The 27,216-nt window shown below is 53.5% G+C and overlaps 2 protein-coding genes across 2 annotated transcripts in view; both read right to left on the bottom strand.

Moving 5' to 3' along the window:
- The window catches only part of KCP (kielin cysteine rich BMP regulator), a 34,917-nt gene extending 12,502 nt beyond the window's left edge, over positions 1-22,415 (bottom strand). Inside the window, exons 1-21 of the mRNA XM_030932766.1 lie at positions 22,302-22,415; positions 19,810-19,952; positions 18,456-18,645; positions 18,293-18,369; positions 17,469-17,553; positions 15,263-15,345; positions 14,950-15,043; positions 14,001-14,083; positions 5,046-5,139; positions 4,822-4,901; positions 4,652-4,745; positions 4,237-4,322; positions 4,084-4,165; positions 3,715-3,867; positions 3,534-3,640; positions 3,360-3,453; positions 2,488-2,661; positions 2,298-2,380; positions 2,031-2,124; positions 1,751-1,942; positions 1,340-1,510 (exon numbers count right to left, since the gene is read on the bottom strand). Coding sequence (XP_030788626.1) covers positions 1,340-1,510; positions 1,751-1,942; positions 2,031-2,124; positions 2,298-2,380; positions 2,488-2,661; positions 3,360-3,453; positions 3,534-3,640; positions 3,715-3,867; positions 4,084-4,165; positions 4,237-4,322; positions 4,652-4,745; positions 4,822-4,901; positions 5,046-5,139; positions 14,001-14,083; positions 14,950-15,043; positions 15,263-15,345; positions 17,469-17,553; positions 18,293-18,369; positions 18,456-18,645; positions 19,810-19,952; positions 22,302-22,383 — 2,341 coding nt within the window. The 5' untranslated portion in view covers positions 22,384-22,415. The remainder of the gene's footprint in view (positions 1-1,339; positions 1,511-1,750; positions 1,943-2,030; positions 2,125-2,297; positions 2,381-2,487; positions 2,662-3,359; positions 3,454-3,533; positions 3,641-3,714; positions 3,868-4,083; positions 4,166-4,236; positions 4,323-4,651; positions 4,746-4,821; positions 4,902-5,045; positions 5,140-14,000; positions 14,084-14,949; positions 15,044-15,262; positions 15,346-17,468; positions 17,554-18,292; positions 18,370-18,455; positions 18,646-19,809; positions 19,953-22,301) is intronic.
- Positions 22,416-24,089: 1,674 nt separating this feature from the next.
- On the bottom strand, positions 24,090-25,753 carry LOC104674440 (filamin-C-like). The gene is made up of 3 exons (XM_010378751.2): positions 25,541-25,753; positions 24,666-24,875; positions 24,090-24,548 (listed from the first exon to the last, which is right to left on the bottom strand). Exons 1-3 carry the CDS (start codon positions 25,623-25,625, stop codon positions 24,361-24,363), a joined length of 483 nt encoding a protein of 160 aa, XP_010377053.1. The 5' UTR covers positions 25,626-25,753; the 3' UTR covers positions 24,090-24,360.
- Between the last annotated feature and the right edge of the window lie 1,463 nt (positions 25,754-27,216).

Below are 27,216 nucleotides of genomic sequence, written 5' to 3'. Positions count from 1 at the left end.
TGCCAGAGGCACCAGTTTTCCAGCCCGCAGAGCTGGGAGTAGCTGACTCAGCTGACTCAGGTGGTGGAACCCAAGGTAGCATCTTTCCCACGCTCTTCCAAGCCCACTGATGAATCCAGGAGGGGGTGGAGTCCCAGGGTGGTGGCAGCCTGCCCTTGGCACCTCTGCCATTTGCTCACCTCCCTTTTTAAAAAAGGGTGAATTTCAGGCTGAAAGCCTTGGTGGGCAAAAGTATCTGACTAGGATTTAACAACATGATAATTTTAATTGTATTCATTTTTATGGTAATGTGGTTCTGGCAAGTCTACTTTTCCACTTACAGTATGATATAAAACTCCTTTCTAAATCAATTTAAATTAATAAGTGAGTTAATCGGAAGGCAAGTAGTAAACAAAATTACAGTTGGTAGAGGGCGACTGGCCAAAATTGCCAAGATTGCACAAGAGTGAGGGAAGACAGGAGGACTGGGGGACTGGGTCTTTTTACAAGAGCCAAATTTAGGCCCAGAGGTTTTGTAACTTGCCTAAGACCACACACCAAATAGCAACAGAGGCAGGAGAAGATCCAGAGAAGATCCAGGCTTTAGTCTCAGGCTTTCTTTCTTTCTTTTTTTTTTTTTTTTTTTTTGAGACGGAGTCTTGCTCTGCCGCCCAGGCTGGAGTGCAGTGGCCGGATCTCAGCTCACTGCAAGCTCCGCCTCCCGGGTTCACGCCATTCTCCTGTCTCAGCCTCCCGAGTAGCTGGGACTACAGGCGCCCGCCTCATCGCCCGGCTAGTTTTTTGCATTTTTTAGTAGAGACGGGGTTTCACCGTATTAGCCAGGATGGTCTCGATCTCCTGACCTCATGATCCGCCCGTCTCGGCCTCCCAAAGTGCTGGGATTACAGGCTTGAGCCACCGCGCCCGGCCTTTTTTTTTTTTTAGACAAGGTCTCACTCTGTCACCCAGCCTGGAGTGCAGTGGTGAAAACATGGCTCACTGTAGCCTCAAACTCCTAGGCAATCCTCCCACCTCAGCCTCCCAAGTAGCACAAGAGCCACCGCAACCAACTGATTTAAAATTTTTTTGTGTAGAGACAAGATCTCTCTATGTTGCCAAGATGGTCTTGAGCTTCTGGGCTCAAGCGATCCTCCTGCCTCAGCCTCCCAAATTGTTGGGGTCACAGGCTCAAGCTAGGCTCCCGGCCTCAGGGCTTTTTCTTACTGTAATAAATAGTTTAGATCCACCCTAGGGCAGTAAAGATTATGCTGACCAAAAAAAAAAAAAAAAAAGATTATGCTGACCCAGCCCTCTGGTCCCCCCATCCCACCCCCGCAGTTCCCTATCCCCTGACCCTCACCATCACAGTCAGGGCAGCAGTCGCCCCTGGCAGGGAAGGGGCACAGTGCAGGGGCACATGCCTTGGGCTCGCAGCTCACGCTGCCCTCCCAGCAAAGGCAGAGGTGGCAGGCGGCAGTGGTAGATGGGAAGCGCTCCCCGCTGGCAAACTCCTTCCCCTGGTACAGGCAGCCTGGGGAGAAGGGCAGGGGCTGGGGGCCGTGGGGGCTGGGGGCCCTGGGGACTGGGGGTCGTGGGGGCTGGGGGCCGTGCGGGCTGGCTCCCAGGCCTTGCTGACCGGACACTACATTCCTAACGAGATGGGCGGAGCGGGCCTGGAGGAGGGGGACTGGGCAGGGCGCTCCGGGACGGGGCGGGCCGGGGCGGGGCTGCAGGACGCTGGTGGCCTGGAGGGGCGCCGCCAGGGCGTTACCGTCGCAGGAGGGGCAGCAAGGACCCTGGCGCGGGTGCGCGCAGGGCGCGGGCGGGCAAGGCAGCCGATGGCAGGACACGGAGCCGTCGAGGCAGAGGCAGCGGCGGCAGGGATCGCCGGGCGGGGAGAAGTACTCCTGGTGGCGGGCGGGGGCCGCGCCGGGCCGTGGGCAGCCGGCGGGTGCTGGGGCGGCTGCGGCGAGAACGCGCGTCAAAGGGGCCCAGGAACAGGCCTCCGAGGGGACCTCGGGGGAGGAGCAGCCGAGGGATGCGGCCCCTACCCGGGCACTGCGGGCAGCAATCTCCCGGCAGCAGGACAGGCTCTGGACAGGGCAGCGGCGAGCAGCGGCGGGTCAGGCACTGCACGTTGCCGCTCTACGGACCGACAGACGCACCACGGGTCCGTGGGTTAGTTGGGGGAGGCCGAGGAGACCCCTCCCATCCAGTTGCCACCAGGTCCCACCCCTCCCACCTGGGCGGGCCTCTCCTGGCCTCCGCAAGTTCCGCCTCCACTCCCCTGGGTTCCTCCCACCCAGATGCAGACTCACCAGACAGCGACACAGACGGCAGGGGTCAGAGGGGTGGGGGAAGTCCGCTCCGCTGGGGTACTCTTTCCCGCCAAAGGCACAGCCTGTGGGAGGGAGCGGCTATAGCCTGGGAGACGACGACTCCCCCAGGGCGTGCTGCCTTCCCAGGGCCAAGTCATCCCAGAAGATCGGCCCGACCCGCCCAGCTCACCGCTGCAGTCGTTCGGGCAGCAGGTCCCAGGCAGCGGGTGGGCACAGGGGGCCCTGAGGCAGGCGCGAGGCTGGCAGCGGGCATGGCCTTCCTGGCATCGGCACTCCTGGCAGGGGTCTCGGGGGTGGGAGAAGCTCTCACCATCCACAAACACTTCTTCTTCCAGGATGCAGTCTAGGCGGTGGACAGTGGGGGCAGGTATGAGGGCAAAGCCTGACAGCCCCTCCAGCCCTGGAGTCCGGAGCCGCTGCCCAAGTGCCCACTTGGAAGCTGACTCGATAGGGAAGAGGAGGAAGTGGCTGTGTGCACATGTGTGCAGGCGTGTGTATCGTTCTGAGCACACACGTGTGTGTGCATGCGCATTGGGGATCAGTCACCTGCAGGCAGATGTGTGTCTCTGAGGGGAAGAAGGGGAGTGCTTACACATGTGTGTACCTGTGTTTGACACATGCCCTCACACAGACTCTCTATGAGGGCAGGGACATGTCCCATGCATCCCAGTACCCCGCCTCCTATGTGGCAGACTCAAGTGTCTGCTCATGAACCTGTGTTATCCAGGTAGATACATGGGCTTACCTAGGGGGTAGGGGATGGGGGCTCTAGAGTGGTGGTAGGGGACAGTAGTTACTAAAAGAGGAAATGCAGCACGGAAAGTGGGGGCGGTGGTGTAGGTATAGGCAGGAATAAACAAATCTCTACTCTCCCTCCCACCCACCCACACCCCGTGAGTTCCAGAGAGTCCTAAGCTCTGAAACAGGACTGAAACAATTCAGAAGGCCATTGCTTTCTAAGGTATCTGTTGGGTCCATGGGGCTGTGGGAGAGCAGCCTCTGGGGCCCTGATCCCCTCAGGCACAGTGAGTGCCCACATACCTGGGCACCTGGGGCAACACTGGCCCGGTCCACTCTGGGGCCTGGCACAGGTCGTGAGAGGGCAGTCAACCAAGGAGCATGTCACAGTTCCATCCTGGGAGACAGCAGGGGAGAGAGCAATGGGGGCATGCCCAGGAGGGGCTCAGCAGGGCAGCAGCAAGGCTGGGCAGCTACCTGGCAGCGGCAGACATGGCAAGGGCTGTCTGCGTCCGTGAAGTTCTGCCCATTGGTATACACTTGGCCATGGTAGGTGCAGCTGTCACAGCTGGGGCAGCAGGCACCTGGGTGGGGCAGGCTGGTCAGGGTGAGCTGGGTAATGCAGGGGAAGAAAGCCAGGATCAGCCCAGGCACTCACCAGGGGGCTGGGTGGGGTGCTGGCAGGGGGCTGGGGGGCAGAGCGCAGCCCCGCACTTGGGTACCCCATCTTGACAGACGCAGGTGGTGCAGGGCCGACCATCAGGCTCCCACTGGACTCCCTCAGCAAACTCCTCTCCATCCAGCACACAGGCTGTAGTAAGGGGACTATCACATGGCAGCCTGCACACCTCCCACCCATCCCTGTCCTTCCCAGGACACAGGAACCCCAGCTTCACCATCCCCACTGACACTGTAGAATGGCTAGTGGATGTAGCAACCCGTACGCTGTCCAGGGAAGGAGCACCCTCCATTTGTAGCCCTCGGAGGCAGCGCCTGTAGCAGCTGCTCCTCCCCTTCTCACACACACCTGGGCATAGCTGGCGACCAGAGGCAGGCAGGGCACAGGGAGTGACTGGGCACTCCTGCTCCTCACAGGAGACCTCGCCAGCCTAGGAGGGAAGCAGGTGAGACACCCTGAAGGAATGAGGCAGATCTGGGTGTGAGCGGAGGAACCGCCTACCTGGCAGGAGCAGCGGACACAGAGGCCCCGCTCTTGGAGTCTGAAGGTCTCCTGGCTCTGATACTGGTGTCCCTGGTACTCACAGCCTGGATGGGATGACAGGGGCGTGGGGTAATAGGACTGGAAGCAGACGGGAAGCTTCACATCACCCCAAGGCGTCCAACCCCCACCCAGACAACGAAGACCCAGCAGAGTTCTCCAGGGTGCTCTGCCAGCAGCCCCCCGCCCCCCACAGCTATGCCACAGAAGCGCAGGCCCCAGCATGGTGCCAGTTTGTCATGAGAAGGTGTGGTGAGGACTCACTTTGGGAACAGGGTAACAGGGGCTTAGGTCCAAGAGAAGCAAATCCCCCACACCTGGAGCCTCTCTGTGGCCAAGGCCTGCCCCTCCCGCAGTGACTCTGGCCCCCACTCACCATCGCAGACAGGGCAGCACTGCCCAGGGATCTTGCCTGGGTGTCTGCAGGGCACCAGCGGGCAGGGCAGAGGCTCACACTGGACACTCCCGTTCTGCCAACAGGGCCTGATCAGGACACCAGAGGCAGGCCCAGGAGCCAGGCCCTCCCTGCCAGGCAGCCACACTCACAGCGCAGCGGCAGTGCAAGCAGGGGTCCCCTGAGCCCACAGGCTCCCCGCTGCGGTGCTCCCGCCCGTTTAGGAAACAGCCTGTTGGGAAGGGGGGCCTTAGATGTTCCTCTGGGGCCCCTCCCTGCCCTCTCCTGGCCTCCATGGGCTCCTGAGCAGGGCCACCCATCAGCTTTCTCCAGGTTGACCCCCGTGGTCAGGTCCCTGCCCTACCCACCGACTCACCATCACACACAGGGCAGCAGGTGCCTGGGAGGGGCCGGGCTGGGTACGGACACAGGCTGGCACATTCTCGCTGGCGGCACTGGATGTGACCCTCCTGGAGGGGAGAATGAATAGGGGAAGGGGCTGTCAGGGCTCAACTGAGAAGAGGAAATGGCATTAGAATCCCTGCTATCCACTTATTAGATGTTGTTATGGATTGAATTGTGTGGCCCCGCCCCCAAATCCATATGTTGAACTCACCCCCAGCACCTCAGCCTGTTACATTATTTGGAAACAGGGTCATTGCAGATGTAATTAGTTAAGATGAGGTCATACTGGATCAGGGTGGGTTCCTAATCCAATATAACTAGTGTCTTTTTTTTTTTTTTTTTTTTTTTGAGATGGTGAAAAAGACCTTGCTGATAAAACAAGTTGCAGGTTTGCAGGTTGTAAATTGAGACAGAGTTTCACTCTTGTTGCCCAGGATGGAATGCAATGGTGTGATCTCAGCTCACTGCAACCTCTACCTCCTGGGTTCAAGCGATTCTCCTGCCTCAGCCTCCCGGGTAGCTGGGATTACAGGCACCACCCCCACGCCCTGCTAATTTTTTATACTTTTAGCACAGACGGGGTTTCACCATGTTGGCCAGGCTGGTCTCAAACTCCTGGCCTCAGGTGATCTACATGCCTTGGTCTTCCAAAGTGCTGGGTTTACAGGTGTGAGTCACTGTGCCAGGCAGTATCCCTCTAAAAAGGGGAAATTTACACACAGACACACACAGGGAGAATGGTATGGAAAAGAGAAGACATGGCCGGGTGCGGTGGCTCAAGCTTGTAATCCCAGCATTTTGGGAGGCCGAGACGGGCGGATCACGAGGTCAGGAGATCGAGACCATCCTGGCTAACACGGTGAAACCCCGTCTCTACTAAAAATACAAAAAACTAGCCGGGCAAGGTGGCAGGCGCCTGTAGTCCCAGCTACTCAGGAGGCTGAGGCAGGAGAATGGCATAAACCCGGGAGGCGGAGCTTGCAGTGAGCTGAGATCCGGCCACTGCACTCCAGCCCGGGCTACAGAGCGAGACTCCGTCTGAAAAAAAAAATAAAAGGGGCCGGGCGCGGTGGCTCAAGCCTGTAATCCCAGCACTTTGGGAGGCCGAGACGGGCGGATCACGAGGTCAGGAGATCGAGACCATCCTGGCTAACACGGTGAAACCCCGTCTCTACTAAAAATACAAAAACTAGCCGGGCGAGGTGGCGGGCGCCTGTAGTCCCAGCTACTCGGGAGGCTGAGGCAGGAGAATGGCGTAAACCCGGGAGGCGGAGCTTGCAGTGAGCTGAGATCTGGCCACTGCACTCCAGTCCGGGCGACAGAGCGAGACTCCACCTCAAAAATAAATAAATAAATAAATAAATAAATAAATAAATAAATAAAATAAAATAAAAGGTGGGGAGGCAGAGGTTCAGGTGCTGCAGAAGCCAAGGAACGCCAGTGATCACCAGCGAACCACCAGAAGTGAGGAGAGACGCTGAAACAGATTCCTCCTCACATTCCCAGGAGGAATCAACCCTCCCACACCTTGATCTCACACTTCTGGCCTCTAGAACTGTGAGAGAATATATTTACATTGTTCAAGACACCCAGTAAGTGGCACTTTGCTATAGCAGCCCAAGAAACTCATACGGATACGTAAACTGGCATGTCACTTAAGCTCTCTGTGACTCAGTTTACTCATCTGAAAAAAAATGGACCATAATAGTCCTGTTCTCATAGGCTTGTTGTGGGATCAAAGGAAACAAGGAATCTGGTGTGGCGCCTACCTCTAGAAGCTGGTACTTAGCATGGTGACTGCTGCCACTCCCCAAAGGCTTGACTCCAAAAGACCCCATGCCTTGAATTCACACCCACATCCCTGGGCCCACTGCCTCCAGCTCTGTCAGGGTCTGAGCAGCCAATGACTTCTCATGGGTGGGGAGAGGGAGGACATGGTTGTGTCAGAGGCATTTGAACCACAGCAACTCCATCTTGAATAGGGGCTAGGTGAAATGAGGCTGAGACCTACTGGGCTGCATCCCCAGATAGTTAGGCATTCTAAGTCACAGGATGACATAGAGGATGGCACAAACTACAGATCATAAAGACCTTGCTGATAAAACAGATTGCAGCCAAAACCCACCAAAACCAAGATGGCAATGAGAGTGACCTCTGGTCGTCCTCACTGCTACACTCCCGTCAGCGCCATGACAGTTTACAAATGCCATGGCAACGGCAGGAAGTTACCCTATATGGTCTAGAAGGGGGCGTCATGAATAATCCACCCCTTGCTAAGCACATCATCAAGAAATAACCATAAAAATGGGCAACCAGCAGCCCTCAGGGCTGCTCTGTCTATGGAGTAGCCATTCTTTTACTCCTTTACTTTCCTAATAAACTTGCTTTCACTTTGCTCTATAGACTTGCCCTGACTTTTTTCTTGTGCAAGATCCAAGAACCCTCTCTTGGGGTCTGGATCAGGACACCTTTCCTGTAACATCTTTCTGGCGACCACTGAAGGGATGATAGTGTGGTTACCCCCGACCCACAGGCTAATTTTGGTAAGTGATGGGGTCTGGTAACATCTTTCTGGTGAGCCATGGAAGGGACAATACTGAAGAAATCCCCCGACCTTCTAAATAGGCTGCACCAGTGGGGTGCATATACCCAGGGAAAGAATGGGATTGGGTCAGAGGCCCCACTTAGGGGAGTTAGAGGCCTCTCTTAATAAAAGGCATGGACACTTGATGGGCCTTGGGATGGAGGCCCAACTCAGGAGGGTTAGACTCCCTTCGAAGAGTTAGACGATTAGAGGCCCCTCTGGGTAAAGTCTCTCCCAGTTAAGAATGGGTTTGGCACTACAGGATGTTAACTGCTATTCTCTTGGGATTAATCTGTCTTGTACTCACAGCTGACGGCTGTGGGTGACAGGATTAGGCAAGTACAGGATTGTGGGACACGGGGAGCTTTTTCCTCCCTAAAAGAGAAAACTTAAGAGCTGATAGGACTGCCGAAAAAGATCCCTTCGTGGCTGGGCGCGGTGGCTCACGCCTGTAATCCCAGCACTTTGGGAGGCCAAGGAGGGCAGATCACGAGGTCAAGAGATTGAGACCATCCTGGCCAACATAGTGGAACTCCATCTCCATCTCTACTAAAAATACAAAAAATTAGCTGGGCGTGGTGGCAGGTGCCTGTAATCCCAGCTACTTGGGAGGCTGAGGCAGGAGAATCGCTTAAAGCCGGGAGGCAGAGGTTGCAGTGAGCCATGATCGCGCCACTGCACTCCAGCCCGACGGACAATACGAGACTCCATCTGACCAAAAAAAAAAAAAAAAAAAAAAAATTAACTGGGCATGGTGGCACACGCCTGTAGTCCCAGCTACCAGCTACTCGGGAGGCTGAGGCAGGAGAATCACTTGAAACCAGGAGGCGGTGGCACATGCCTGTAGCCCCAGCTACCAGCTACTCGGGAGGCTGAGGCAGGAGAATCACTTGAAACCAGGAGGCAGAAGTTGCAGTGAGCTGAGATCATGCCATTTCACTCCAGCCTGGCGACAGAGCAAGACTCTATCTCAAAAACAAAAAAAAAAAAAAAAAAAAAAAAATCCCTTCACTACTGATATGCGGCCACCCAAACTTTTGAGCAACAGGTGGGTCTTTCTCTGGCCTCCCTGAGCACTTCGCCTTTCCCACTCTGCCTCAGGCAATGCTTCCCCCTGTGCCCTCCACTGCAAGTTGGTTGAATGAATGGTAAAAATCACTGTTTATTTCCTCTGTAAAGTTTTGATTAATGGAAAAAAAGAATGTGTGAGCTAGTCTTAAGCTCTAGTGAATCTGGTGTGCTTTGTGTGTCTTTCTATATTGTTCTGTCATGAAGAAAAAGACCTTAGTATAGAACACAGGCTTAAGACACCTGTAAGCCTGCTTTTCAAGACAACCCAGCAAACTGGTCAGTTACAAACTTTGCTGCAGGTCCCTGAAAAAAAAACTGGATAAGGTTTCCCTCTTGTCTTGTATGTCCTTGGGAGCTTGACCTTGTAACCACATGGCAGTACTCTCTCTTGGTCTCTGCCCTCACAATGGTGACTTGGGTTCAGGGTTCAGTTCACAACTTAGAAGATGAGCCCTTTATCTTTTTTTGTCTGTGTATTTATATGTGTGGTGTGTGTGATGTTTATATAGAAAAGAGCTTTAACTAATTGGTTTAATAATAATAAGAGCTTAAATATTTTGTCAGAAAAGTAAAAAGTCTAATGCCTTTTAGTTCATGTGACTTAAGTAATCTTTGGGAAATAAGCACAGTTTTAAAGATTATTGATAAAATAAAAATATCTTCAAAAATGTAAACCTTTGGTCTAAATTATGCAGGTCAGATATTAGGTTTGCTAAATGCTTTAAGGTCATAAACTGCTTCTTGGCTTTTGAAAATTATCCAATTTATTTTGGCGCTTTAGATTCTAGATAAGGCCTGGGGACATGTGGAATTAGCCATGTCTCCTAGTTATGCAAAAAAGGTTATAACGCAAATAGTTTTTATGTAAGAAAGGATCTTGTATGGTAAACTCGTGTCCTAAAGTAAAATGACTGGTTGTTTAAAGAGAGGAATGTTTAAGACAAGTCAGAAAGTTCCAAGCATGTTGTACATCATCTGTGTAAGTCATGAAAGAATTCGTGAAAGGGAATTTATGCAATAAATGTTGTACAATTTAAAGGGTGTTAGGCCTCCTAAAAGTTTCATAAAATGCCACTATGACTCTTTTTTTCTTTCTGTTTTTTTTTTTTTGTTTGTTTGTTTGTTTGTTTTGTTTTGTTTTGAGACAGTCTCACTCTGTCACCCAGGCTAGAGTGCAATGGTGCAATCTTGGCTCACTGCAACCTCCGCCTCCTGGGCTCAAGCCAGTCTCCTGCCTCAGTTTCCTGAGTAGGTGGAATTATAGGCATGCACCAGCATGCCCAGCTAATTTTTGTATTTTTAGTAGAGATTGGGTTTCACCATGTTGCCCAGGCTGGTCTCAAACCACTGACCTCAAGTGATCTGCCCACTGTGGCCTCCCAAAGTGCAGGGATTACAGGTGTAAGCCACAGCACCCAGCCACACTATGACTCTTAACTATACAACTTGCCTACTTTACAGTTAGGTAAGGCCTGGGACATGTGGAGTTTGCCACATCCCCTAGCTATGCTGGAAAAAGTCATACCTTATCTGCACTTCTGCCTAGTGTGTCCTAGGCTAGGTTCCACACCTAGTACATAGTTAAAATCCTGAATTTACCAAGGTTTTCACCAAAAGTAAAAGTTGCTAAGGGTTACCATTGTAACTTGTGATTGAGACTACTGAAAAAATAGTTCTACATGCAAGGCATGTAAGAAAAGTGGAATGTACTTTTGGTAAAGGATTATAAAAAGTCATGGGAATATGGATTTATTGCCTAAGTTTAGAAGGTTAAAAGATGGTTTTAAGTTAGACAGAATAAAGCTGAAGGTTTGAGCAAGTTGTGGAAGGTTTGTGAAAAATTAATCTTATAAAATAAGTTGTGTGTGAACATATTGGTTAAAGTTAAAGGGGTATTATCCAGTTTTTCTGTAAATTGAGCATTGGAATAAAAGTGCAACAGGTTTTTCTTAAAGCAAAACCTGCTTGTAATCTGCTCTTTAACAAAAATTTGTAAAGAGTTATAAAACATTTATGAAAATCTTACCTTATAGTCAAACTGATTAAGAAATATTGGTCTATAAGGTTTTATTAAGAATTGGGTTTGACAGCAATAATGCACCCATGCAACAGTGACATTTGGCTTATTTGGTATAAAAGTCATATAGGAAGTATTGTCAAATATGAAATGGTATTTGGTTTTCTTACAGCTGTGTTTATATAAATGTGTTATTGGTGTATGTTCCAAAATTATAAGAAACTCCTATAATGCTGATATGACAGTGTATGTTATTAATAATTATAATTGTTATGTGAAATTATTATATGCCACAAGAGTAACCAAATTTTCTTATCAATTGTAGCTTTTATAGTGGCTGTCCTAAAACTTTTTACCATCCACAAACAATTGTTATCTTGTTTTAACCCTCTTTAAAAGGTGGTTTTATAATCAACTATAGAACTTCAACAGGTGCACTTAGATGCAGGCTTTCTGATAACTTTGGAGACTGTGATATCAGAATAGATGAAAAAACTTTCAGAACTCTCATAGAGAGCTGAAATATTCAGAAATATCAAACAAGTTAACTGCATGGACTCTGACATAATCTATTTGACTTTTTGTTCAAAACATTGCTGATCCTTTGTTTTGTTTTTCATAGTAAAAAAAACCTTTTTTTTTTTTTTTTTTTTTTTTTTTTTAGCTATTTACAGCTTTTGGCAATTGAGTAAAGTATACTCCTGTGAACAAAATTTGGAGCATATTTATTTCTCTCTACCTAATTTATCCAGAATTTGGAAACTATTTGTGAGTATTCTTAATTTATGGCAATATGGCTATTTGCATGTGTGCAACAAAAATCTGTTTTCTTTTGTAACAGGACACAATTGGAGAAACTGGCTATTTTACCAAGGCTTTGACTGGAATGGCATACTTTCCCTTAAGGAATCAAATTTGAGTTGTAGAGCCCATAAACGCCCCTTGGGGAAACTGGCCTCATACCTTGCCTACACAGTGCCTGTACAGGGTTTCTGACCTGTGGTAAGTAAAGAATGTCACTTTCTAACAGGCCCAGGAGCCCCAAGTTATCTTGGAACCTCAAGAGGAGAGGAATTTACTCAACTCATAGGTATTTGAGGGTACAAATCCATGGCAAGTTTTGGCTCAAAAAAATCTGAGATTCTTTATGGAACAGAGTTCCATCAAAGCCAATTTCAAAGAGCTTATATAAAAAATAATTATTCTTGCCGCACTTTATACAAATAATCAGGCCAAATATAATAAGGCAAATCAGTGTTACCATGATTAGTCTTTAGTAAAAATGGGAAACTGCAGAGAGAGAAATATTATATTTCAAGAACTATGGTATACTTGTTATTAAATTCTAGTCTTGGCAGTTGTTTTTAAGTTTGTTTTTGCAATTTAGACTGACTGCTTGTTCCTGTGACCCAACCAGAGATCGCTGGCTGCTGTAGAAAAGAAACAAAAAGGATGGGTTATGTAAAAATCTGGAGTCAATATTCTAATTCTAGGCATGTACTGGAATCATCTAGCAATCCCATATCAGCTTGGTTCCAACAGTTGCCCAGTTCATGGAAAGCCTTCTAATTTAGTTTACTTGAGATAATTTCACTGATTTTGCTTTACACTTGTGGAATATGTTTCTGTTGTACTCTTTGGGTAGGAATAAGGATAAGCTTACTCAACATTTTCTTAAATTAAACATTTATTAATCTTCCAGGTATCAATTTTTGTCAGAACTCGGAGTTATGAATGGCCCTTGCCATACTGATGCTTTCTGATTAAGCACCTCTCTACCCTGAACACAAGAGAGAGAGAGACCCTAATAGTTAGGCAGGAATGTCATTGCCCCTATTCAGCCTGAAAAAATTATAGATGGATCTTTGTCCCTTTGCACCCCTTAGGATTAAGGGTTCTCTTATAAAAGGGAGGGGAAAAATGTCAGAGGCATTTGAGCCAGAGCAACTCCATCTTAAATAGGAGCTGGGTAAAATGAGGCTGAGACCTACTGGGCTGCATTCACAGATGGTTAGGCATTTTAAGTCACAGGATGAGATAGGAGGTCGGCACAAAATATAGGTCATAAAGACCTTGCTGATAAGACAGGTTGTAGTAAAGAAGTCAACCAAAACCCACCAAAACCAAGATGGCGACGAGAGTGACCTCTGGTCGTCCTCACTGCTATACTCCCACCAGCGCCATGATAGTTTACAAATGCCATGGCAATGTCAGGAAGTTACCCTATATGGTCTAAAAAGGGGAGGCATGAATAATCCCTTCTTGTTTAGCATATCATCAATAAATAACCATAAAAATGGGCAACCAGCAGCCCTCAGGGCTGCTCTGTCTATGGAGTAGCCGTTCTTTTATTCCTCTACTTTCTTAATAAACTTGCTTTCACCTTACTCTGTGAACTTGCCCTGAATTCTTTCTTGCGCAAGTTTCAAGAACCCTCTTTTGGGGTCTGGATTGGGACCCCTTTCCTGTAACAATTGCATTGGGGTTGGGTGACCTGTAGCCTTTGCACAGAGTCCTTAGTACTTACCAGGCTGTCTGGAAGCTCCCATGAAACACAGTCCTCCTCAGGTGCCCACCTGGCCATCACGGCTTACATGTTCCTACCTCCCCAGGCTATTCCTTATATCTGGGGTACCTTCCCCTCATTTTCCCTGCTCAAACCCTACTTACCCTTTGAGGCCCAAGTAAACACTGCTCCCACCATGAAGACAAAACAGATGAAATTAAGTTTTAAAAATATATTTCATTTGACCCAATATATCCAAACTGTTATTTCAACATGTAATCAACATATAATAGATTCCTATTTTACATTCCTCTATTTCATAGTAAGTCTTGAAATCTGGCATATATTTTACACTTATGGCACATCTCATTTTGGACCCGGCCACATGTCAAGGGCTGGGTAGCCACATGTAGTAGTGGCTGTAAATTGGACAGCACAGTTCTAGATGTCTCAAGTCAAACTGTGATTCTCCCGCCCTGGAGCTTTTGCTGCCTGCCATATCCTGCCCAGTCTCCTCCTCCAGCCTGTGAGTTCCTTGAGTTCATTCACTAACCCGGGCTGAGCCCCTATTGGGCTCAGAGCTGAGCACGCAGATAAGCTCTGCCCAGCCCCCAGCAGACAGTGCCTAGGTCTTCTCCACTGGGTCCCCTCTCAACGCCTCTGCGAAGTATTCCATGGAATGAGGGAAAGAATACAGTGGGCCTGAGGGCAGGGAAGGCGACAGACCAGGAGCAGCCTCAGGACTCACCAGGCACTGGCAGATTCGGCAGGGGTCCCCCGGTGTGGTCCACTCTTGGCCGTGTTCCCAGTGAGAGCCACCTTCTGTGCAGCCTAGGGTTGAGGGGGTGAGCAGAGGGAGGTCTGGTAGGAGCTGGCCTAGACCCCAGCCTCAGCCTGCCCGCCCTCCTCGTCCACATGCCATCTGAGGGCTCTCTCCTGAGCCAAGACTAGATGGGGTCAGATCTCTGCCTAGATTCCCCAGTGGCTTCCAGTGCCCCAGGCAGGGTGAGGCCTCAGCTCCTTAGCCCGCCCTTTCTGGTCTTCCCTGGACAGAGCATGGCCACACCCACGTGCCCCACCTATCTCCGGCCCCGGTCACCTCTCACACCTTCCCAGCCAACATCACACACCCACCCTGAGTGTCAGGACCACACCTGTGCTTGATTTCTCCCCACTTCCTGGGAGATTCACTGCCTTCGTCAGCCCTTCACCAAGCTAACTGCTCTCTATCCTTAAGGGCCACCTGGGGACCAGCTGCCTCCAGGACGCTTTCCCTCCTGTGCCCAGGCTGGATAGGGTCTCCTTCCTCTGAATTCGCACAGTGGCTGGTGCCTGCTTCTATTCCTGCCCTTGACCGGTACAGGATTTTGCATTAGTGTTTGACTCAGTGTCACACTCTAGTGGTCATCCCTGAGGGCTGACCCCATGTCTAATGATTGGGGAGCACAAAGTAGAAAGCAAGCATTTATTAAGCAGCACAATGAGGTATGGAATATCGTTATCTGCACCTTACACATGGGGAAATTGCGGTAGAGAGTCACACGAGCACTAAGTGGCAATGGCAGAATTTGAGCTCAGGCATTCCAGCTCCCCCATGGACCAAACCCACCGGAGGCCAGCAAGGTGGGTTCTGGAATTCAAGAAATGGCACGATAGCCTACTTGTGGCTCTACCAGGGAGGGGCCAGGGGCTCTCACCTTGGCAGGTCGGGCAGCAATGCCCAGGCCTCAGGACTGGCTCTGGGCAGGGGCTGGGCGGGCACTTCAGGGGCATGCAGCGAGCTCGGCTCCTCTGTAATGCACCAGTGGCTGTGAGGCTTCTGGTCTGGTTCCCGCAGAGGGCAGGGTGGGCGGGCGTTGGGCACCCTCAGAGAAGGGGGACACAGGGCAGAGATGGAGGGAGAGCCTAGCTGGCTCCAGCTCTTGCGAGGCATGTGAGGGGGCTGGAGGAGTGGCAGGGCAGGTATCCAGGGAGGAGCAGGGCCTAGGCCGAGGGGACAGGTGCACTCACCAGGCAGGTGCACTGCAGACAAGGGTTGGAACTGGATAAGAAGGTGCTCCCCTCCTCATAAAGCTGCCCCTCATACTCACAGCCTGCGAAGGTTGGCAGGATGACAAGTGGGTCACCAGGGAGCAGGGTGAGTGGACATCACTTAAGGGAAGGCATGACCCCAAGTAGGTACTGGACCCTTGGGGTTGAAGGGATGGCAGGGCAGGGTAGGACAGGGCAGGAGGTCACCGGGCCGGCAGATGGGACAGCACTCCTCAGGTGGGGTGCAGCTCTCCAAGCAGTTGAGGTCTGAACATGAGAACCCTTGGCACTGCACAGCCCCTGCCTGCAGGGCAGATACTGAGCCAGCCCTCCCTCCCCACACCATCCTCCCTCTTTCTCTCTATTCCGCTCTCCCTCCTCGTCCCTTCCTGCTCCGTTCCTCTCCATTGCCAGAGCTGGCTTACTCTTCATGCTTAGCAGGCTTCAGCCCTGATGCCTGGGCAGCGGCAGTAGCAGCCCTGCCTAGCCCCCATATTTGGGCTTGGCATGGCCAGGCTGGCAGTCTGCCCAGCAGCAGGTATATGGGTGGTGGCTGATTCCTTTACCTGGCAGGTGCGGATGACACAGGGCTCTGGATGCCATGCTTCCCCAGCCCCGTGGCCCCAGGGCAGCCTGGATAACCAGGCCCTGGCCCACAAGTAAGAGACCCAAAGGACTGGGTGCCACATTAAAGGGGCACCATTCACGTGACAGACATCAGAGATTTTAATATTTACTACACCTTTCCAGCAGATGGCAGTAAAGTGTCAGACAGACACATCATCAGCACGGTTCCATTATTTTACAACAGATGGAAGTAGTGTCTTGAGGAAAGGATGCCTTTTAAAATTTCACCAAAGACATTATATAGGCTAGCAGTGGTCCTGAGGCACCACATGCCCCAAAGAGAGAGAGAGAGTGTGTGTGTCTTTTCTTTGTGTGTCTCTTCTTTGAGATTCATAAACCCTCAAGATTTTAGTCCTCTTCTCCAGCCAACACCCCAGGCTGCATTTCCAGACCCAACTGGTCTGAGTCCCTGTCCCACCTTTCTTACTACCAGCTGAGACTCCTCTCTTGGTGGGGCTGCCAGACAAAATACAGGATGCCCAGTAAAATTTGAATTTCAGATTAATAAAACATCATTTTTAGTATAAGAATATCCCAAATATTGAATAAGATACACCTGTACTAAAAACTGACATGCTGTTTATTGAAATGCAGATTTAACAAAGCATTCTAGACTTTCATTTGCTAAATCTGGCAACCCTATCCCCCTATGAGCCAGTAACACTCCCCTGCATAGCCATGACCTCCTCTTCCTCCCAGCTCTCCTCATGTCCCTGGTACCACTGCTATCGTAGTGTCCCAAACTCGGCCTCCACTATTCCAGGGGACCCAGCCAGTCACAGGCTCCTGCCTGTCCTTTAGAAACACCCCCATTTCTCCAGCCCACTGGATCCCTGGCTCCATGCCTAAACAATTGCTGTCACAGCCCTGAGGCCTCCGTCTGCATCCAGCCCCCACCAGGTGAATATTCTCAAGCACCCCCTTGACCATGCCACACGCTGCTTCAGCCATCAGTGCCCCCCACTGCCCATAGAAGAAAGTCATAATGGCAAGGCTTCCAGCAGCCTGTTCCCATGGCCTTCCCACATGGCCTCCTGCAACCCACCTCTCTCCACCCTGTCCTTGTGCACAGAGGACCCTCACATACTCCCTCTCCTTCAGGTGGAAACCCACTTTCCTATGAAGACCCAGCTCAAAGGACCCATTGTCTGGAAAGGTCCCCTGACTGCCCAGTCTGGACAGGCTTCCGCTGCCTCCTGTACCCTCCTCTGGCAAAGCACACACTGCAGTCTTCTACACCTCCTCTTAATCTGCTCATTGGGTCTTACATCTTGTGGTAGCTTGGCTATGAGCTTATCTTCTCAACTAGATTGGAGGCTCCCTGAGGGCAGGAAAAAGATTTTTGTGCCTGTTTCCCTAGGGTCTCTGGCTCAGTCCCAGGCCAGAGCCAGTATTTGCCGACTTGTGCATGGGTTCTGCACTCCCCTGGCTACCGTCAGAGTGAGAGGACAGGCACCCCTGGGCATGTCCCAGACTCGTTGACCCTCAGGTGGCAGGTTGTGGCTGTGGGCCACAGAAGTCATGCAGGAGGTGGAGCTGAGGCTGGCAGGAGGCTGACCTGGCTCACAGTGTGGGCAGCACGCTCCTGGCTTAGGGCAGGGTCCTCTTGGGCATGGCTTCTGGGTGCAGGTGATGGTCCCTTCCTGTGGGAGCAGACTGAGGTGGCTGCACAGGCCTCAGAACCCCAGAGCGCAGGGCCTCTGGAAGCAAAACCTCAGCCCAGGCTGGGACATGTCAGAGTGGCAACAGGCTGAGTTGGCTCTGTGGATGTGGACTACCCTCTCTATAAAGGCAGAAAAGAGGCATCCCGCCCCCACTCCCATTGTCTCCGGATGCCCTTAACCCTGGGAAACCATCTGTTCCAGGTGCCAGCAAATTCCCCAGAGAGGGGAGATCCTAGGAAGAAGACTGAAGACTTTCTCAGTGGAGGAAAGAGGAAGGAAAGACTGGGGGAAGGTGGATGTAGAGCCTGGTGAGGGAGAACAGGCAGGAGAGGGGGTTCTGAGGTAGAAGATGGGCAGTGGAAGAGTGGGAGGTGACATAGGAGGACAAGCAACTATTAAGTTGGTGCAAAAGTAATTGCAGTTTTTTGGACATTAAAAGTCGTCAAAAACCGCAATTACTTTTGCACCAACCTAATACATTCTCTGCCCTCCACGCCACTGTTGGCCAGGTCTGAATTGAGTGGCTCGAGGGTCCCCCAGTGTCCATGGGTGTTGAGCTCCTTTTCCTACTTGGAATCAACTGAAAGCCACTGTGGCAATGTGTGGGAGTGGCAGGCAGAGCCCATTATGCGACATCTGGAGTGCCACATTGTAGTGACAGGTAGCTGAGGAGAGGCAGAAAGGTGAGGGACATCCCACATGGGTCCTGGGAGCTCACCAGACAGCGGCAGATGGTGCAGGCGTCTGGGGAGAAGGTCTCCCCGTTGCTGTAGGTCTGTCCATTCTGGCTGCAGCCTGAGGAGACAGCAGTGTCACTCAAGCACCCCATGCCATCTGCAGGCCGTTAGGTGGCCCCGGTGGGCAGATAGGGTGGCACTTACCCCCACAATGGGGCAGGTGGGCTTGGGGGCCACAGTGAGCGGTCCCATCCTGGCAGACGCAGGCTGTGCAGGGGTCAGGCTCCCAGCGCGCACCCTCGGGCCAGGCACGCCCCAGCCCCCAGCACTGGGGAGATGCAGGGCGGCACTCACAGGACTCCAGCTGCCTCACCCTCATCTGCAGGTCCTTATTCTGCAGGAAGGAGATGGAATAGCAGGCACTGGCTCAGTGTCCCCACCATCTCCAGCAGAGATGAGGGGTGTGAAAATGAGGCAGGATGAGAAAGAAGTTTGCCAATTCCAGAGCAGAGATGGGTCGCCTCAGTCAGCATCCAGCTCAAACGATCACCGTTCTCAGGGGAGCATGAGCCCCATTCTCTTCTTTGGACAAAATGGGGACCCAACCCTTGCCCCAAGAATTAAAGACATCTTTACCCATCCAAAATATTTCTTGATGATGCCTTATATAGAACACATTCCATAGCATTTCCCAAATACATGGAACAGCATGAAACACGAACTGACAAAACAGATAACCTGGAGGGTCTTCATTTGTATGAAAGAATAAATGTTAAGAATTGTTCAGGCCGGGCATGGTGGCTCACGCCTATAATCCCAGCACTTGCGGAGGTTGAGGCAAGCAGATCACCTGAGGTCAGGAGTTCGAGACCAGCCTGGCCTAACATGGTGAAATTCTGTCTCTACTAAAAATATAAAAATTAGCCGGCATGGTGGTGCACACTTGTAGTCCCAACTACTCAGGAGGCGGAAGCACAAAAATCACTAGAACCCAGGAGGCAGAAGTTGCAGGGAGCTGTGATCGTGCCACTGCACTCCAGCTTGGGTGACAGATGGTGACTCCATCTCACAAAAAAGAAAGAGGAAAGAAAGAAAGAGAGAGAGAGAGAGAGAGAAAGAAGGAAAGAAGGAAAGAAAGAAAGAAAAGAAAGAGAGAGAGAAAGAAAGAAAGAAAGAAAGAAAGAAAGAAAGAAAGAAAGAAAGAAAGAAAGAAAGAAAGAAAGAAGAAGGAAAAGAAAGAAAGGAAGAAAGAAAGGGAGAGAGAGAGAGGAAGGAAGGAAGGAAAGAAGGAAGGAAGGAAAGAAGGAAGGAAAGAAGGAAGGAAGGAAAGAAGGAAGGAAGGAAGGAAGGAAGGAAGGAAGGAAGGAAGGAAGGAAGGAAGGAAGGAAGGAGAAAAGAAAAGAAGGAAGGAAATTGTTCAGATAAGAGTCTTTCCTTTCCATGTGCAATGAAAAAAAGCTCTATTTTAGGAACACCCCTCCAAGGCTAACTTCTTCCCTCCTTCCCACTATGAGAAGCCCTCCCCATTCAATGCAAACCAGCCCTGTCTCCACGGTACCTGTTCTCTGAGTTCCACCACTGCAGCCTCCAGTCGCCCCAGCCACTCTCGCAGGGGGAGCCACTGCTCCTGGGGGTCCCCAGCAGGGGCTGAGGAGTGGACAGGTGTCTGCTGCCCAGGGGGCTCCTTGGGGACAGTCCCACCTGAAGGGCACAAGAATCCCATGTGGGCCTGAGGGTGAGGGGCTGGCCTGGCCACATTTCCTGGATTCTGTCTTCTGACCCACAGGGGAAGGGGGTCATCCTGTGCACCCCGCCCTGTCCACTTGCCCACCCACCATTCAGGGAAGGAGATGTGGTCTGTGAGGGTTGGGGAGTGAAAGCTGGAGGTGAGGGCATGGAAGAAGGGGAAGGAAGTTCTAAGTGGACAAATGTGGCCCAGACCAGCTTCTCCCGCTTGTTGAGCCACAGGCCCCCCAACCCACCAGGGGACACAGAGCAGTCTCTAGAGCAGGGCTTCCCTGCAGCCTGCCCCGGCTGATGTCCCCAGCCATGGTGAGCATGTCAGGATCATCCCGCCTCTCTTGGGCCAGCAGCTTGGCCAGGGATGGTTGGGAAGCTGACATGTCATGCTGCGAGGGCCTGGAAGCCAGCACAGGCTGAAACTCAGGGGAGGGCCACAGACATGCGCCAGGTGGAGTTGCTTTCAGGGGCCTGGGGTCTGGCTGGGAGTCTTTTCAGGGATAACACGAGCAGCTCCCATCCCCTGACTCTCTGTCTACACCTGTCAGAAAGGCCATCACTTTTGGAGAATGTGCTGAGGGAAGGACAACTGCTGCTCCTGCTCCTGCTCTCAACCCTGAGCACAGTTTTCCAGGTTTGTGACAGGGGGTCCTGGGGGCCCCCACATTGGGTGTGGTGGGCTCCAAAAGTGGGACTTGGCTGCATTTCCTGAAGGGTTTGAGAAAGGTGCTGGCAAGGCCTCCACTAGCTTTGAACACAACAGATCCAGTGAAGGCAGCCTGTCCCTGATTCTAGAAGACACTATGTCCAGGAAAGGGGGACGGGGCACCTCTGAGCTCTGGCCTGGGGTTGGGGATGGTCACTTTCACCTTTTCACTCTGATCCTTCTCCTGCAGCCAGGACAATAAAGGCAGGAGGGGAGGAGGCAGACATGGGTCCCTCCTCCAGGCAGGGATCCGCAGGGAAGTGGAGGGTCTGGAGCGGGATGCAACAGGAACAGAGAGAGGACGAGGGAGAGGGCTGGGTCTTTCCCACCATGGCAGCTCATTAGTGAGGCCAGGCCTGGAGTGGCTTAAAAGGGTTTCTCACAGACACTAGGCCTGTGAGATAGGGGAACAATGTCACTCACTGTCACCATCAAAGGCAGAGGGGATTCTAGGTTAAAATGGAACTTGCTTTGCCCCAAATTCCCTGACTTGGTTAATGCCATCCCACTTACCCAGTTACTTAAGCCAGAAAGCTGGGGCTCAGCTCCCCCATTTTGTTGTCTGAGTTGTCCCCTAATCCATCCCCCGCTTCTCCTCTCTCCACCTTCTCCATTCAGAAGGCAAAGCCCTGCCCCTGCCTCCATCTGCGTTCCTTCTCTCCACTCGACCTTCCTTCTCTCCACTCGACCTTTCTGAATCACACAGCTGAAGTCTCCCAGGAGTAAGTCCCGCTGGGACGGATCACAAGCACCGCCCACCTTTCCAGCCCAGCTACTGCCCGCTCATATCAGGGATTCTAACTCCGACCCCGCACCCTGGGCGGATGCTTGCCCCCAAACCCCAGGTACCCTTTCCCATCTCCATCCCTGTACTGGGCATCCTGTCACCCGGAATGGCACTCGGCCTCAGTCCTTCCCAAGCACACAGAGGGCGGCCACGAAGGGCGTGTCAGCATCTGAAACCTTCTACCCAATCTGGACTCCCGTGGGACCTCACCCTACTGCCCAGGGCCCCTCCTCCCAGGCCCCTCTTCCAGTTCTGCTTAAGCAGGCAGGCAGAAGGAGCCCGGGAGAAGCTGGATCCTCTGGGATCCCTAGGTGAAGCTAGGGCCAACCTTGCCCGGAGAGACCTGCAGAAAGAGCTCCGAGTGGCAAAAACCTGACTGGTCCCCAAGGAACTGTACCGGGCTCCCCTCTCAGCCTCCCCTGGCCCCTTGCCGGCACCGAGCCCTCCATTCCCGCTTGTCCCGCTCCAGGGAGGGCCAGACACAGATTCAAAGTCAGCCTCCACAGCCGGCCTGCTTTCTCCCCCTCCTTCGTCAAGACAAATAATTAACTTCAGACTCCCAGATGCCAGGGCAGCCGCGCTCTCTCCTGCCGCCGGCTGCAGGAACCCCCGCTCCTGAACCCCCTGCTTTGGCCGCGGTCTTCCCAACCCTGCTCGCTCCCCCGACGGGGAGGACCGGGCTGGCCAGGGAGGCGCGTGAACCTCAGGCAGGGCTAAGAGAAGCAGCCCCCGGCCCCGCTCGGCCCCCTCAGGCCGGGCTGATAGGAGGCAGGGGGCGCACCTGGCCGGACCCCAAGTCTCCCGCGCCTGGACTTACCTCCCGCGCCCGCGCCCACGGCCAGCGCCAGGCCCCCGAGCTGCAGGAGAAGGGACAGCGCAGCGGCCCCGGCCCCGGCCATGCTAGCTCCGCCTCGCTTGCCGTCTGTCGTCGCGGCTCAGCAGGCGCTGGGGGAGGCGGGGTGGGGACACACAGGCCGCTCCCACCCAGGCTTTGTTCAGGGAGGGCTCAAACCCCCACCGCGCGCGCCTTTCCCATGGATACCTCCACCCTCCCCGGGCCCCGGCCGGTCCTGACCCCAGAGAGTAGCTCCAGCTCGCAGGAAGCCCAACGGGGGTGCAGGCCCTGTCTCCGCTTAAGATCCAGGAGGACACCCCGAAAAGAAAATAAACCCAAGTCCACCCCTCTAGGGCTCCTGGACAGTTTCCCTGCCGCTTTAAGTTACTCCTCCATTGCCCTGGAGTTTCCAGATGGATTTTTCCTGTCTCTCACAAGTTACAGAAGAAGCAGACTGAGCTGGGTTTAAATCCCTGCTCAGCCAATTCCACGTGGCCTTAGAACACCAACTTCTCTGTGCCTCAATTTCCCTATCTGTAAACTGGGGATCACCACATCTACTTTATAGACTTGCAGTAAGCATTAAGTGAGATTATATAAGTAAAGAATTTAGAGTCGGTAGACACATGGTAAATAACAAATAATAATAATAAGTAGTCCTCATCTCTGAAATCATGGACGTGATCAGTGTATTCCTCTCTCCACCTGTAAGTTTCTTTCCTGGACTCCACTCAACACCCCTTCCCACTCCAATAATCTCAGGCTTGGCCCCAAATGCCAAGGCCGCCCTTCACTGGCTGGTCTCAGCCCCATTTCCCACGCCTGAGCTCAGGCCTGGCTGTGGGGTGAGCCTGGGTAGGGGGCAGGGCTGGGCCCTGGGCTCAGCAGGCGGAGGGGGCCAAAGGGAGGAAGTGAGGACAGCCGTCCCTGTGGGCCCACAGGGCTGGGAAACTCCTCCTTGCAGCTGGGAAGCAGAGGGTTGGGTCTCACAGGCAAAAAGGGACATTGAGGGTGGAGCTGTGAACCCTTCCAAAGCTCTCTCTCCCTGCCATAAAGACCAGAAGTCAGAAGCCACCCCTCCCCCTAGCCCAGGAAGGGACTGAGGTCTCCCCAGCCCACTCTCCACAGAGCTTAAAGCTTCAGTAAGGAGAGGGCAGCTTCTCTGCCCCAGGGTCTGGGCTCCTAGTGGGCCTGAGCCTTTGCCACAGGCGGCGGGGAGGCTGTAATGCCACTCTAAGACCTGGCCTCAGTGCCTGGATCTGGGGTCACAGAGGAAAGCCAGGGCCAGCCAGCCAGAAGAGGAACAAGGAAGCGGCAGCGCTATTCCTGGCAGGTTTAAGGAAAGTGGCTTCCTGGCAGGTTTAAGGAAAGTGGCTTTGTTGACTGGGTGCCTCTGGAAGGCAAGTCCTCCAGAGGGCTAGGTAGTGGGACGGTTCAGAGCACAGACCCCGGCAGGGTTGCCACGGCACATCCTGGAGCTCATGCTTTCTGCTCTAGGGCCTCTGGCAGGTCACTTCACTTTTGGTGGCTGATTTTTCTGAGCTGTGACTGGAGCTCTAACAGCACCCACTTTATGGAGTATTTGTAAGGGTTAGTACTGCACGGTGCCTGGCACAGAGGTATGAGCACTTCTTACTTCCGTTATGAAGAATGGGGGCACCTCCATCCCCATTTTACAGAAAGGAATCAGGGAGAATCAGGGTGAGCAGCTCTAAACCACACTGGGAAGACGTATAGGGTTTCCCTGGCCCCACAGCCCCCTTCCAGCCCCTCATGTCCCAGCCTCTGCCCCTGAGCCTGGCCCCAGTCTGCCCTCATGTCACATTCCCAGGGAGGGACACTGTCCTAACACAGACTAGGTCCTCCAACCCCCGGGGCGCAGTGGGGTGGGGAGGCTGTGCCTTCGCTTCACCCCAAGGTAGGTGTTTGTAGTGTCTGATTCTGTGCGTGTGTCTGGGTGTAGCACGTGTGTGTGTGTGTGTGTGTGTAATGTGTGTTTGGCTGGAGGTGGGGGCTGAGGCTGGGGAGGTACTTTTGGCATTCAAGGGACCTTGACTTTGAAGGGGCTTCCAGGGACACTTTCGTCACCCCACTTGACGATGAGGATATAGTCCCCTTTCTCCTTGACGGTGTAGGTGACATTGTACACCCGGTTCCCCATGTGCTTCACGTACACCTCCTCACAGGGGGTCTTGGGGCCGTGCACACCCACCATCATCATGTTGGTGCCTGGAGAGGGAGGCAGAGGGACGGGCTCACACCAGGGAGTCCCCTACTGTGACCCACACCCTGCTCCCCAACGGCCTCTTGCTCGCACCCTGGGAGACGCCCTCCCCCACCACCTGCCTGCTTTGCTGCAGTCCACGGTGAAGGAGTTCTTCTGGCCCACGAAGGCCTGGGACAGCCCAGGGCCCCGAGTCACCACCTTGCTGGCATCTGAGGAGAACTTGGGGATGGAGCTGTAGCTGGAGCCTTGGCTTGAGGAAGACTTGGTCACAGTCTCCACCAGAACGGTGGATGTTTCGTGAAGGCTGTGGCCTCCAGACAGCCTCGGACCTGAGGGGCGGGTGGAGGGGGCGCAAACCTGGTCAGAAGGGCTTCCTGTTCTTCCCCAGGCAGGGGACCCTCGGCCAGCACTGCCACCCTGTGGGACTCACTGCCTGCATTCGGGGCTGCCCCCAAATTCCTCCAAGGGCCACTCTAGGAGCACAGCCCCATTCCCAACCAGGGCCCTGAGCTGCCAGCTCCAACTGGTGCTCCACCCCAGGGCTGGGGCCTCAGACGCTGTGACCCTCACCCTTGCAGGCTTTGGGAACTCAGGCTAACTCACAGGATTAGAGTCACTTTGCAAAGGAACACCCACCCAACTCATCCTACAGACAGCCTCAAGAGGGGAGCTTGCTCAATACTGACTGTGTCTTCTTGGAGCCGAGGAGTATGGGAAGCCAGGAGGGAAGAAAGTGATGCTAGAGCCTGAGGAGCCAGCGCAGGCCAGAGCTGAAGGAGTGAGGGGCCGTGATGGAGAGGAAGAATGGGACTTTTACACCATCATGCCTGACTCCACAGAATGTGTGCTGTGTAGAGCCAGGCCCACCTCTAGCCCTGGCAAACTGACCATGATGTCTGGGGTCAGACTATGGTCTGGATGTGCGTGGCCACCGGAGCCCCCCAGGCTGGGCTGGGCTGCAGGTTGGATGGACCTCCCCGAAGCCAGCACTCACCAGTGACCTTGGCCTTGAAGGGACTGCCCACGATGTGCTGGGGGCCACCATACTTGATGGCAATGAGGTTGTTGCCAGGGGCCATGGGAGTGTAAGTGACCAAGTGGCCCTCAGGACACTCCCGACAGTCCAGCTGCACCTTGGAGGGGCCATCAATGGTGACAGACAAGGCCCCTGAGCCGGCGTTCAGGGTGTTCACGATGAACTCTGATGACACACCTAAGGGCCAGAGGTAGCAAGGCTGAGGGCAGGAAGGGCTTGTGGCCCAAGAGGGGCTGGGCTCCAGCTCCCTGGGCAGCCTCTGTGGGAAGCTGCCACCTCCCCATGCCCAGCCTGGTCCCTGCCTGCCAGCCCAGCCTGGGGGCAGGAGGAACCAGGGTCCAGTGTGCAATCCTCAGTGCATACCTGCTCTGAGGGGCACTAGCCTAGCTGTACTGGGTACCAGGCAAATGAGTGATGATGTGCCCTGTCCTGGCTGAGGAAGGCAGAGCCCCACACTGTGTGAAGCAGGCTGAGAGCAGAAGGCAAGTGCCTGATGGGCTGTGTCAGCTGTAGGTGCAGTGTCAGCTGTGGGTGCATGAGCACTCAAACGTGGGAAGCTGAGTGTGGCTGGACTAACCTGGGAGGGCTTTGGGGAGGAGGTGGATCAACAGGGAGGACTGGAGGGGCTCCAGGGGAAAAGGAGATAAACTTGTTGGGAGAGCCCCAGATCTGGAATATGAGGAGGGGATGCACAAGTGCTCCTGATGGGCTGGTAAAATCTCACAGCCAACCCCAGGGCCCCAGTGGAGTCCCAGGAGACAGTCCCGTCACTCCAGGAGCTGCAAGGCTTGGGTAGCAGGGGGCCACTAGGGGAGGAAGTGCCACAGTGGTCCTAGTAAGAGTGGCCAGACAGCAGGCGCCCTGCTGCATCCAGGGTTGGTCTGGGTCACATGTCTCCTTGCAAACCCACACCCAGCTCAGGCAGAGGACAAAGGTTTCACTGCACTGGGCCTGATCCTAAATCCCACCCCTCCGGGTGAGCTGCCCACACCGGGGGCCTTGCCGCCTGCCTGGTCCAGACAGGCTGAGGCTCTGGGGCAACAGGTGCCCAGGAAGAAGTTTCTTTCAGCTTCCTCCCAAGGGCAGGGTGGGGGAAGACCAGGGTACAGGGGGAAAACCCCCAAGCAGGGCCTTTAGGTAAAAAGGGGTGATTACCCAGTGCCTCCCTAGACTCTTGGAGCCCCTCAGCCCCAGCCCCAGGCCCGACAGCTACGGGGTAGGGGGAGGGGAGGTCTTGCCAGTTTGTTTATGGACACAGCCTGTGCACTTTCGAGCCCTGGTGACTGGGTCTGTGGAGGCCCAGGCCCACCCCAGTCCTCTGCCCCTGCTCCCCGCTTCCCCTCCAGCTCCTCCTCCCCCCTTCCCTCACCTCCCACACCTCCCGCTGGCTCCCCTGGGGCACACCCCTTGGGCCAGCCCAGCGGAGCCACCCCCACCCCCAGGGATGGCCTCTGGACCGTTCCTCTTGCTGCTGGAGGAACAGCACCCCGGTCATCACCCTGCTGTGCCCAGCGTGGCTGCGAGGCTGGGAAAGTCCCCCACTCCCGCCTCTGCTCCCGGGTACCCGTGCCTCCCAGGTCCGGAGACAACTGCACGAGGCCAGCGCTGGTCCTCACCATCTGCCCCAGCATGCC

The sequence above is a fragment of the Rhinopithecus roxellana genome, chromosome 6, assembly GCF_007565055.1.
Source record: "Rhinopithecus roxellana isolate Shanxi Qingling chromosome 6, ASM756505v1, whole genome shotgun sequence".
NCBI lineage: Eukaryota > Metazoa > Chordata > Mammalia > Primates > Cercopithecidae > Rhinopithecus > Rhinopithecus roxellana.
The sequence above is the reverse complement of the archived record's forward strand: the minus strand, read 5'-3'. Positions and strand labels throughout refer to the sequence as shown.

What these genes read in the sequence shown, in the direction of transcription:
- LOC104674440 (XM_010378751.2), bottom strand. Translation starts at nt 25,625, where the DNA reads ATGGCCCCTGGCAACAACCTCATTGCCATCAAGTATGGTGGCCCCCAG. An exon ending in CTTCAAGGCCAAGGTCACTG is followed by an intron (nt 24,876 to 25,540) that starts GTGAGTGCTGGC and finishes CCCGCCCCTCAG; the next exon opens with GTCCGAGGCTGTCTGGAGGC. An exon ending in CGTGGACTGCAGCAAAGCAG is followed by an intron (nt 24,549 to 24,665) that starts GCAGGTGGTGGG and finishes CTCCCTCTCCAG; the next exon opens with GCACCAACATGATGATGGTG.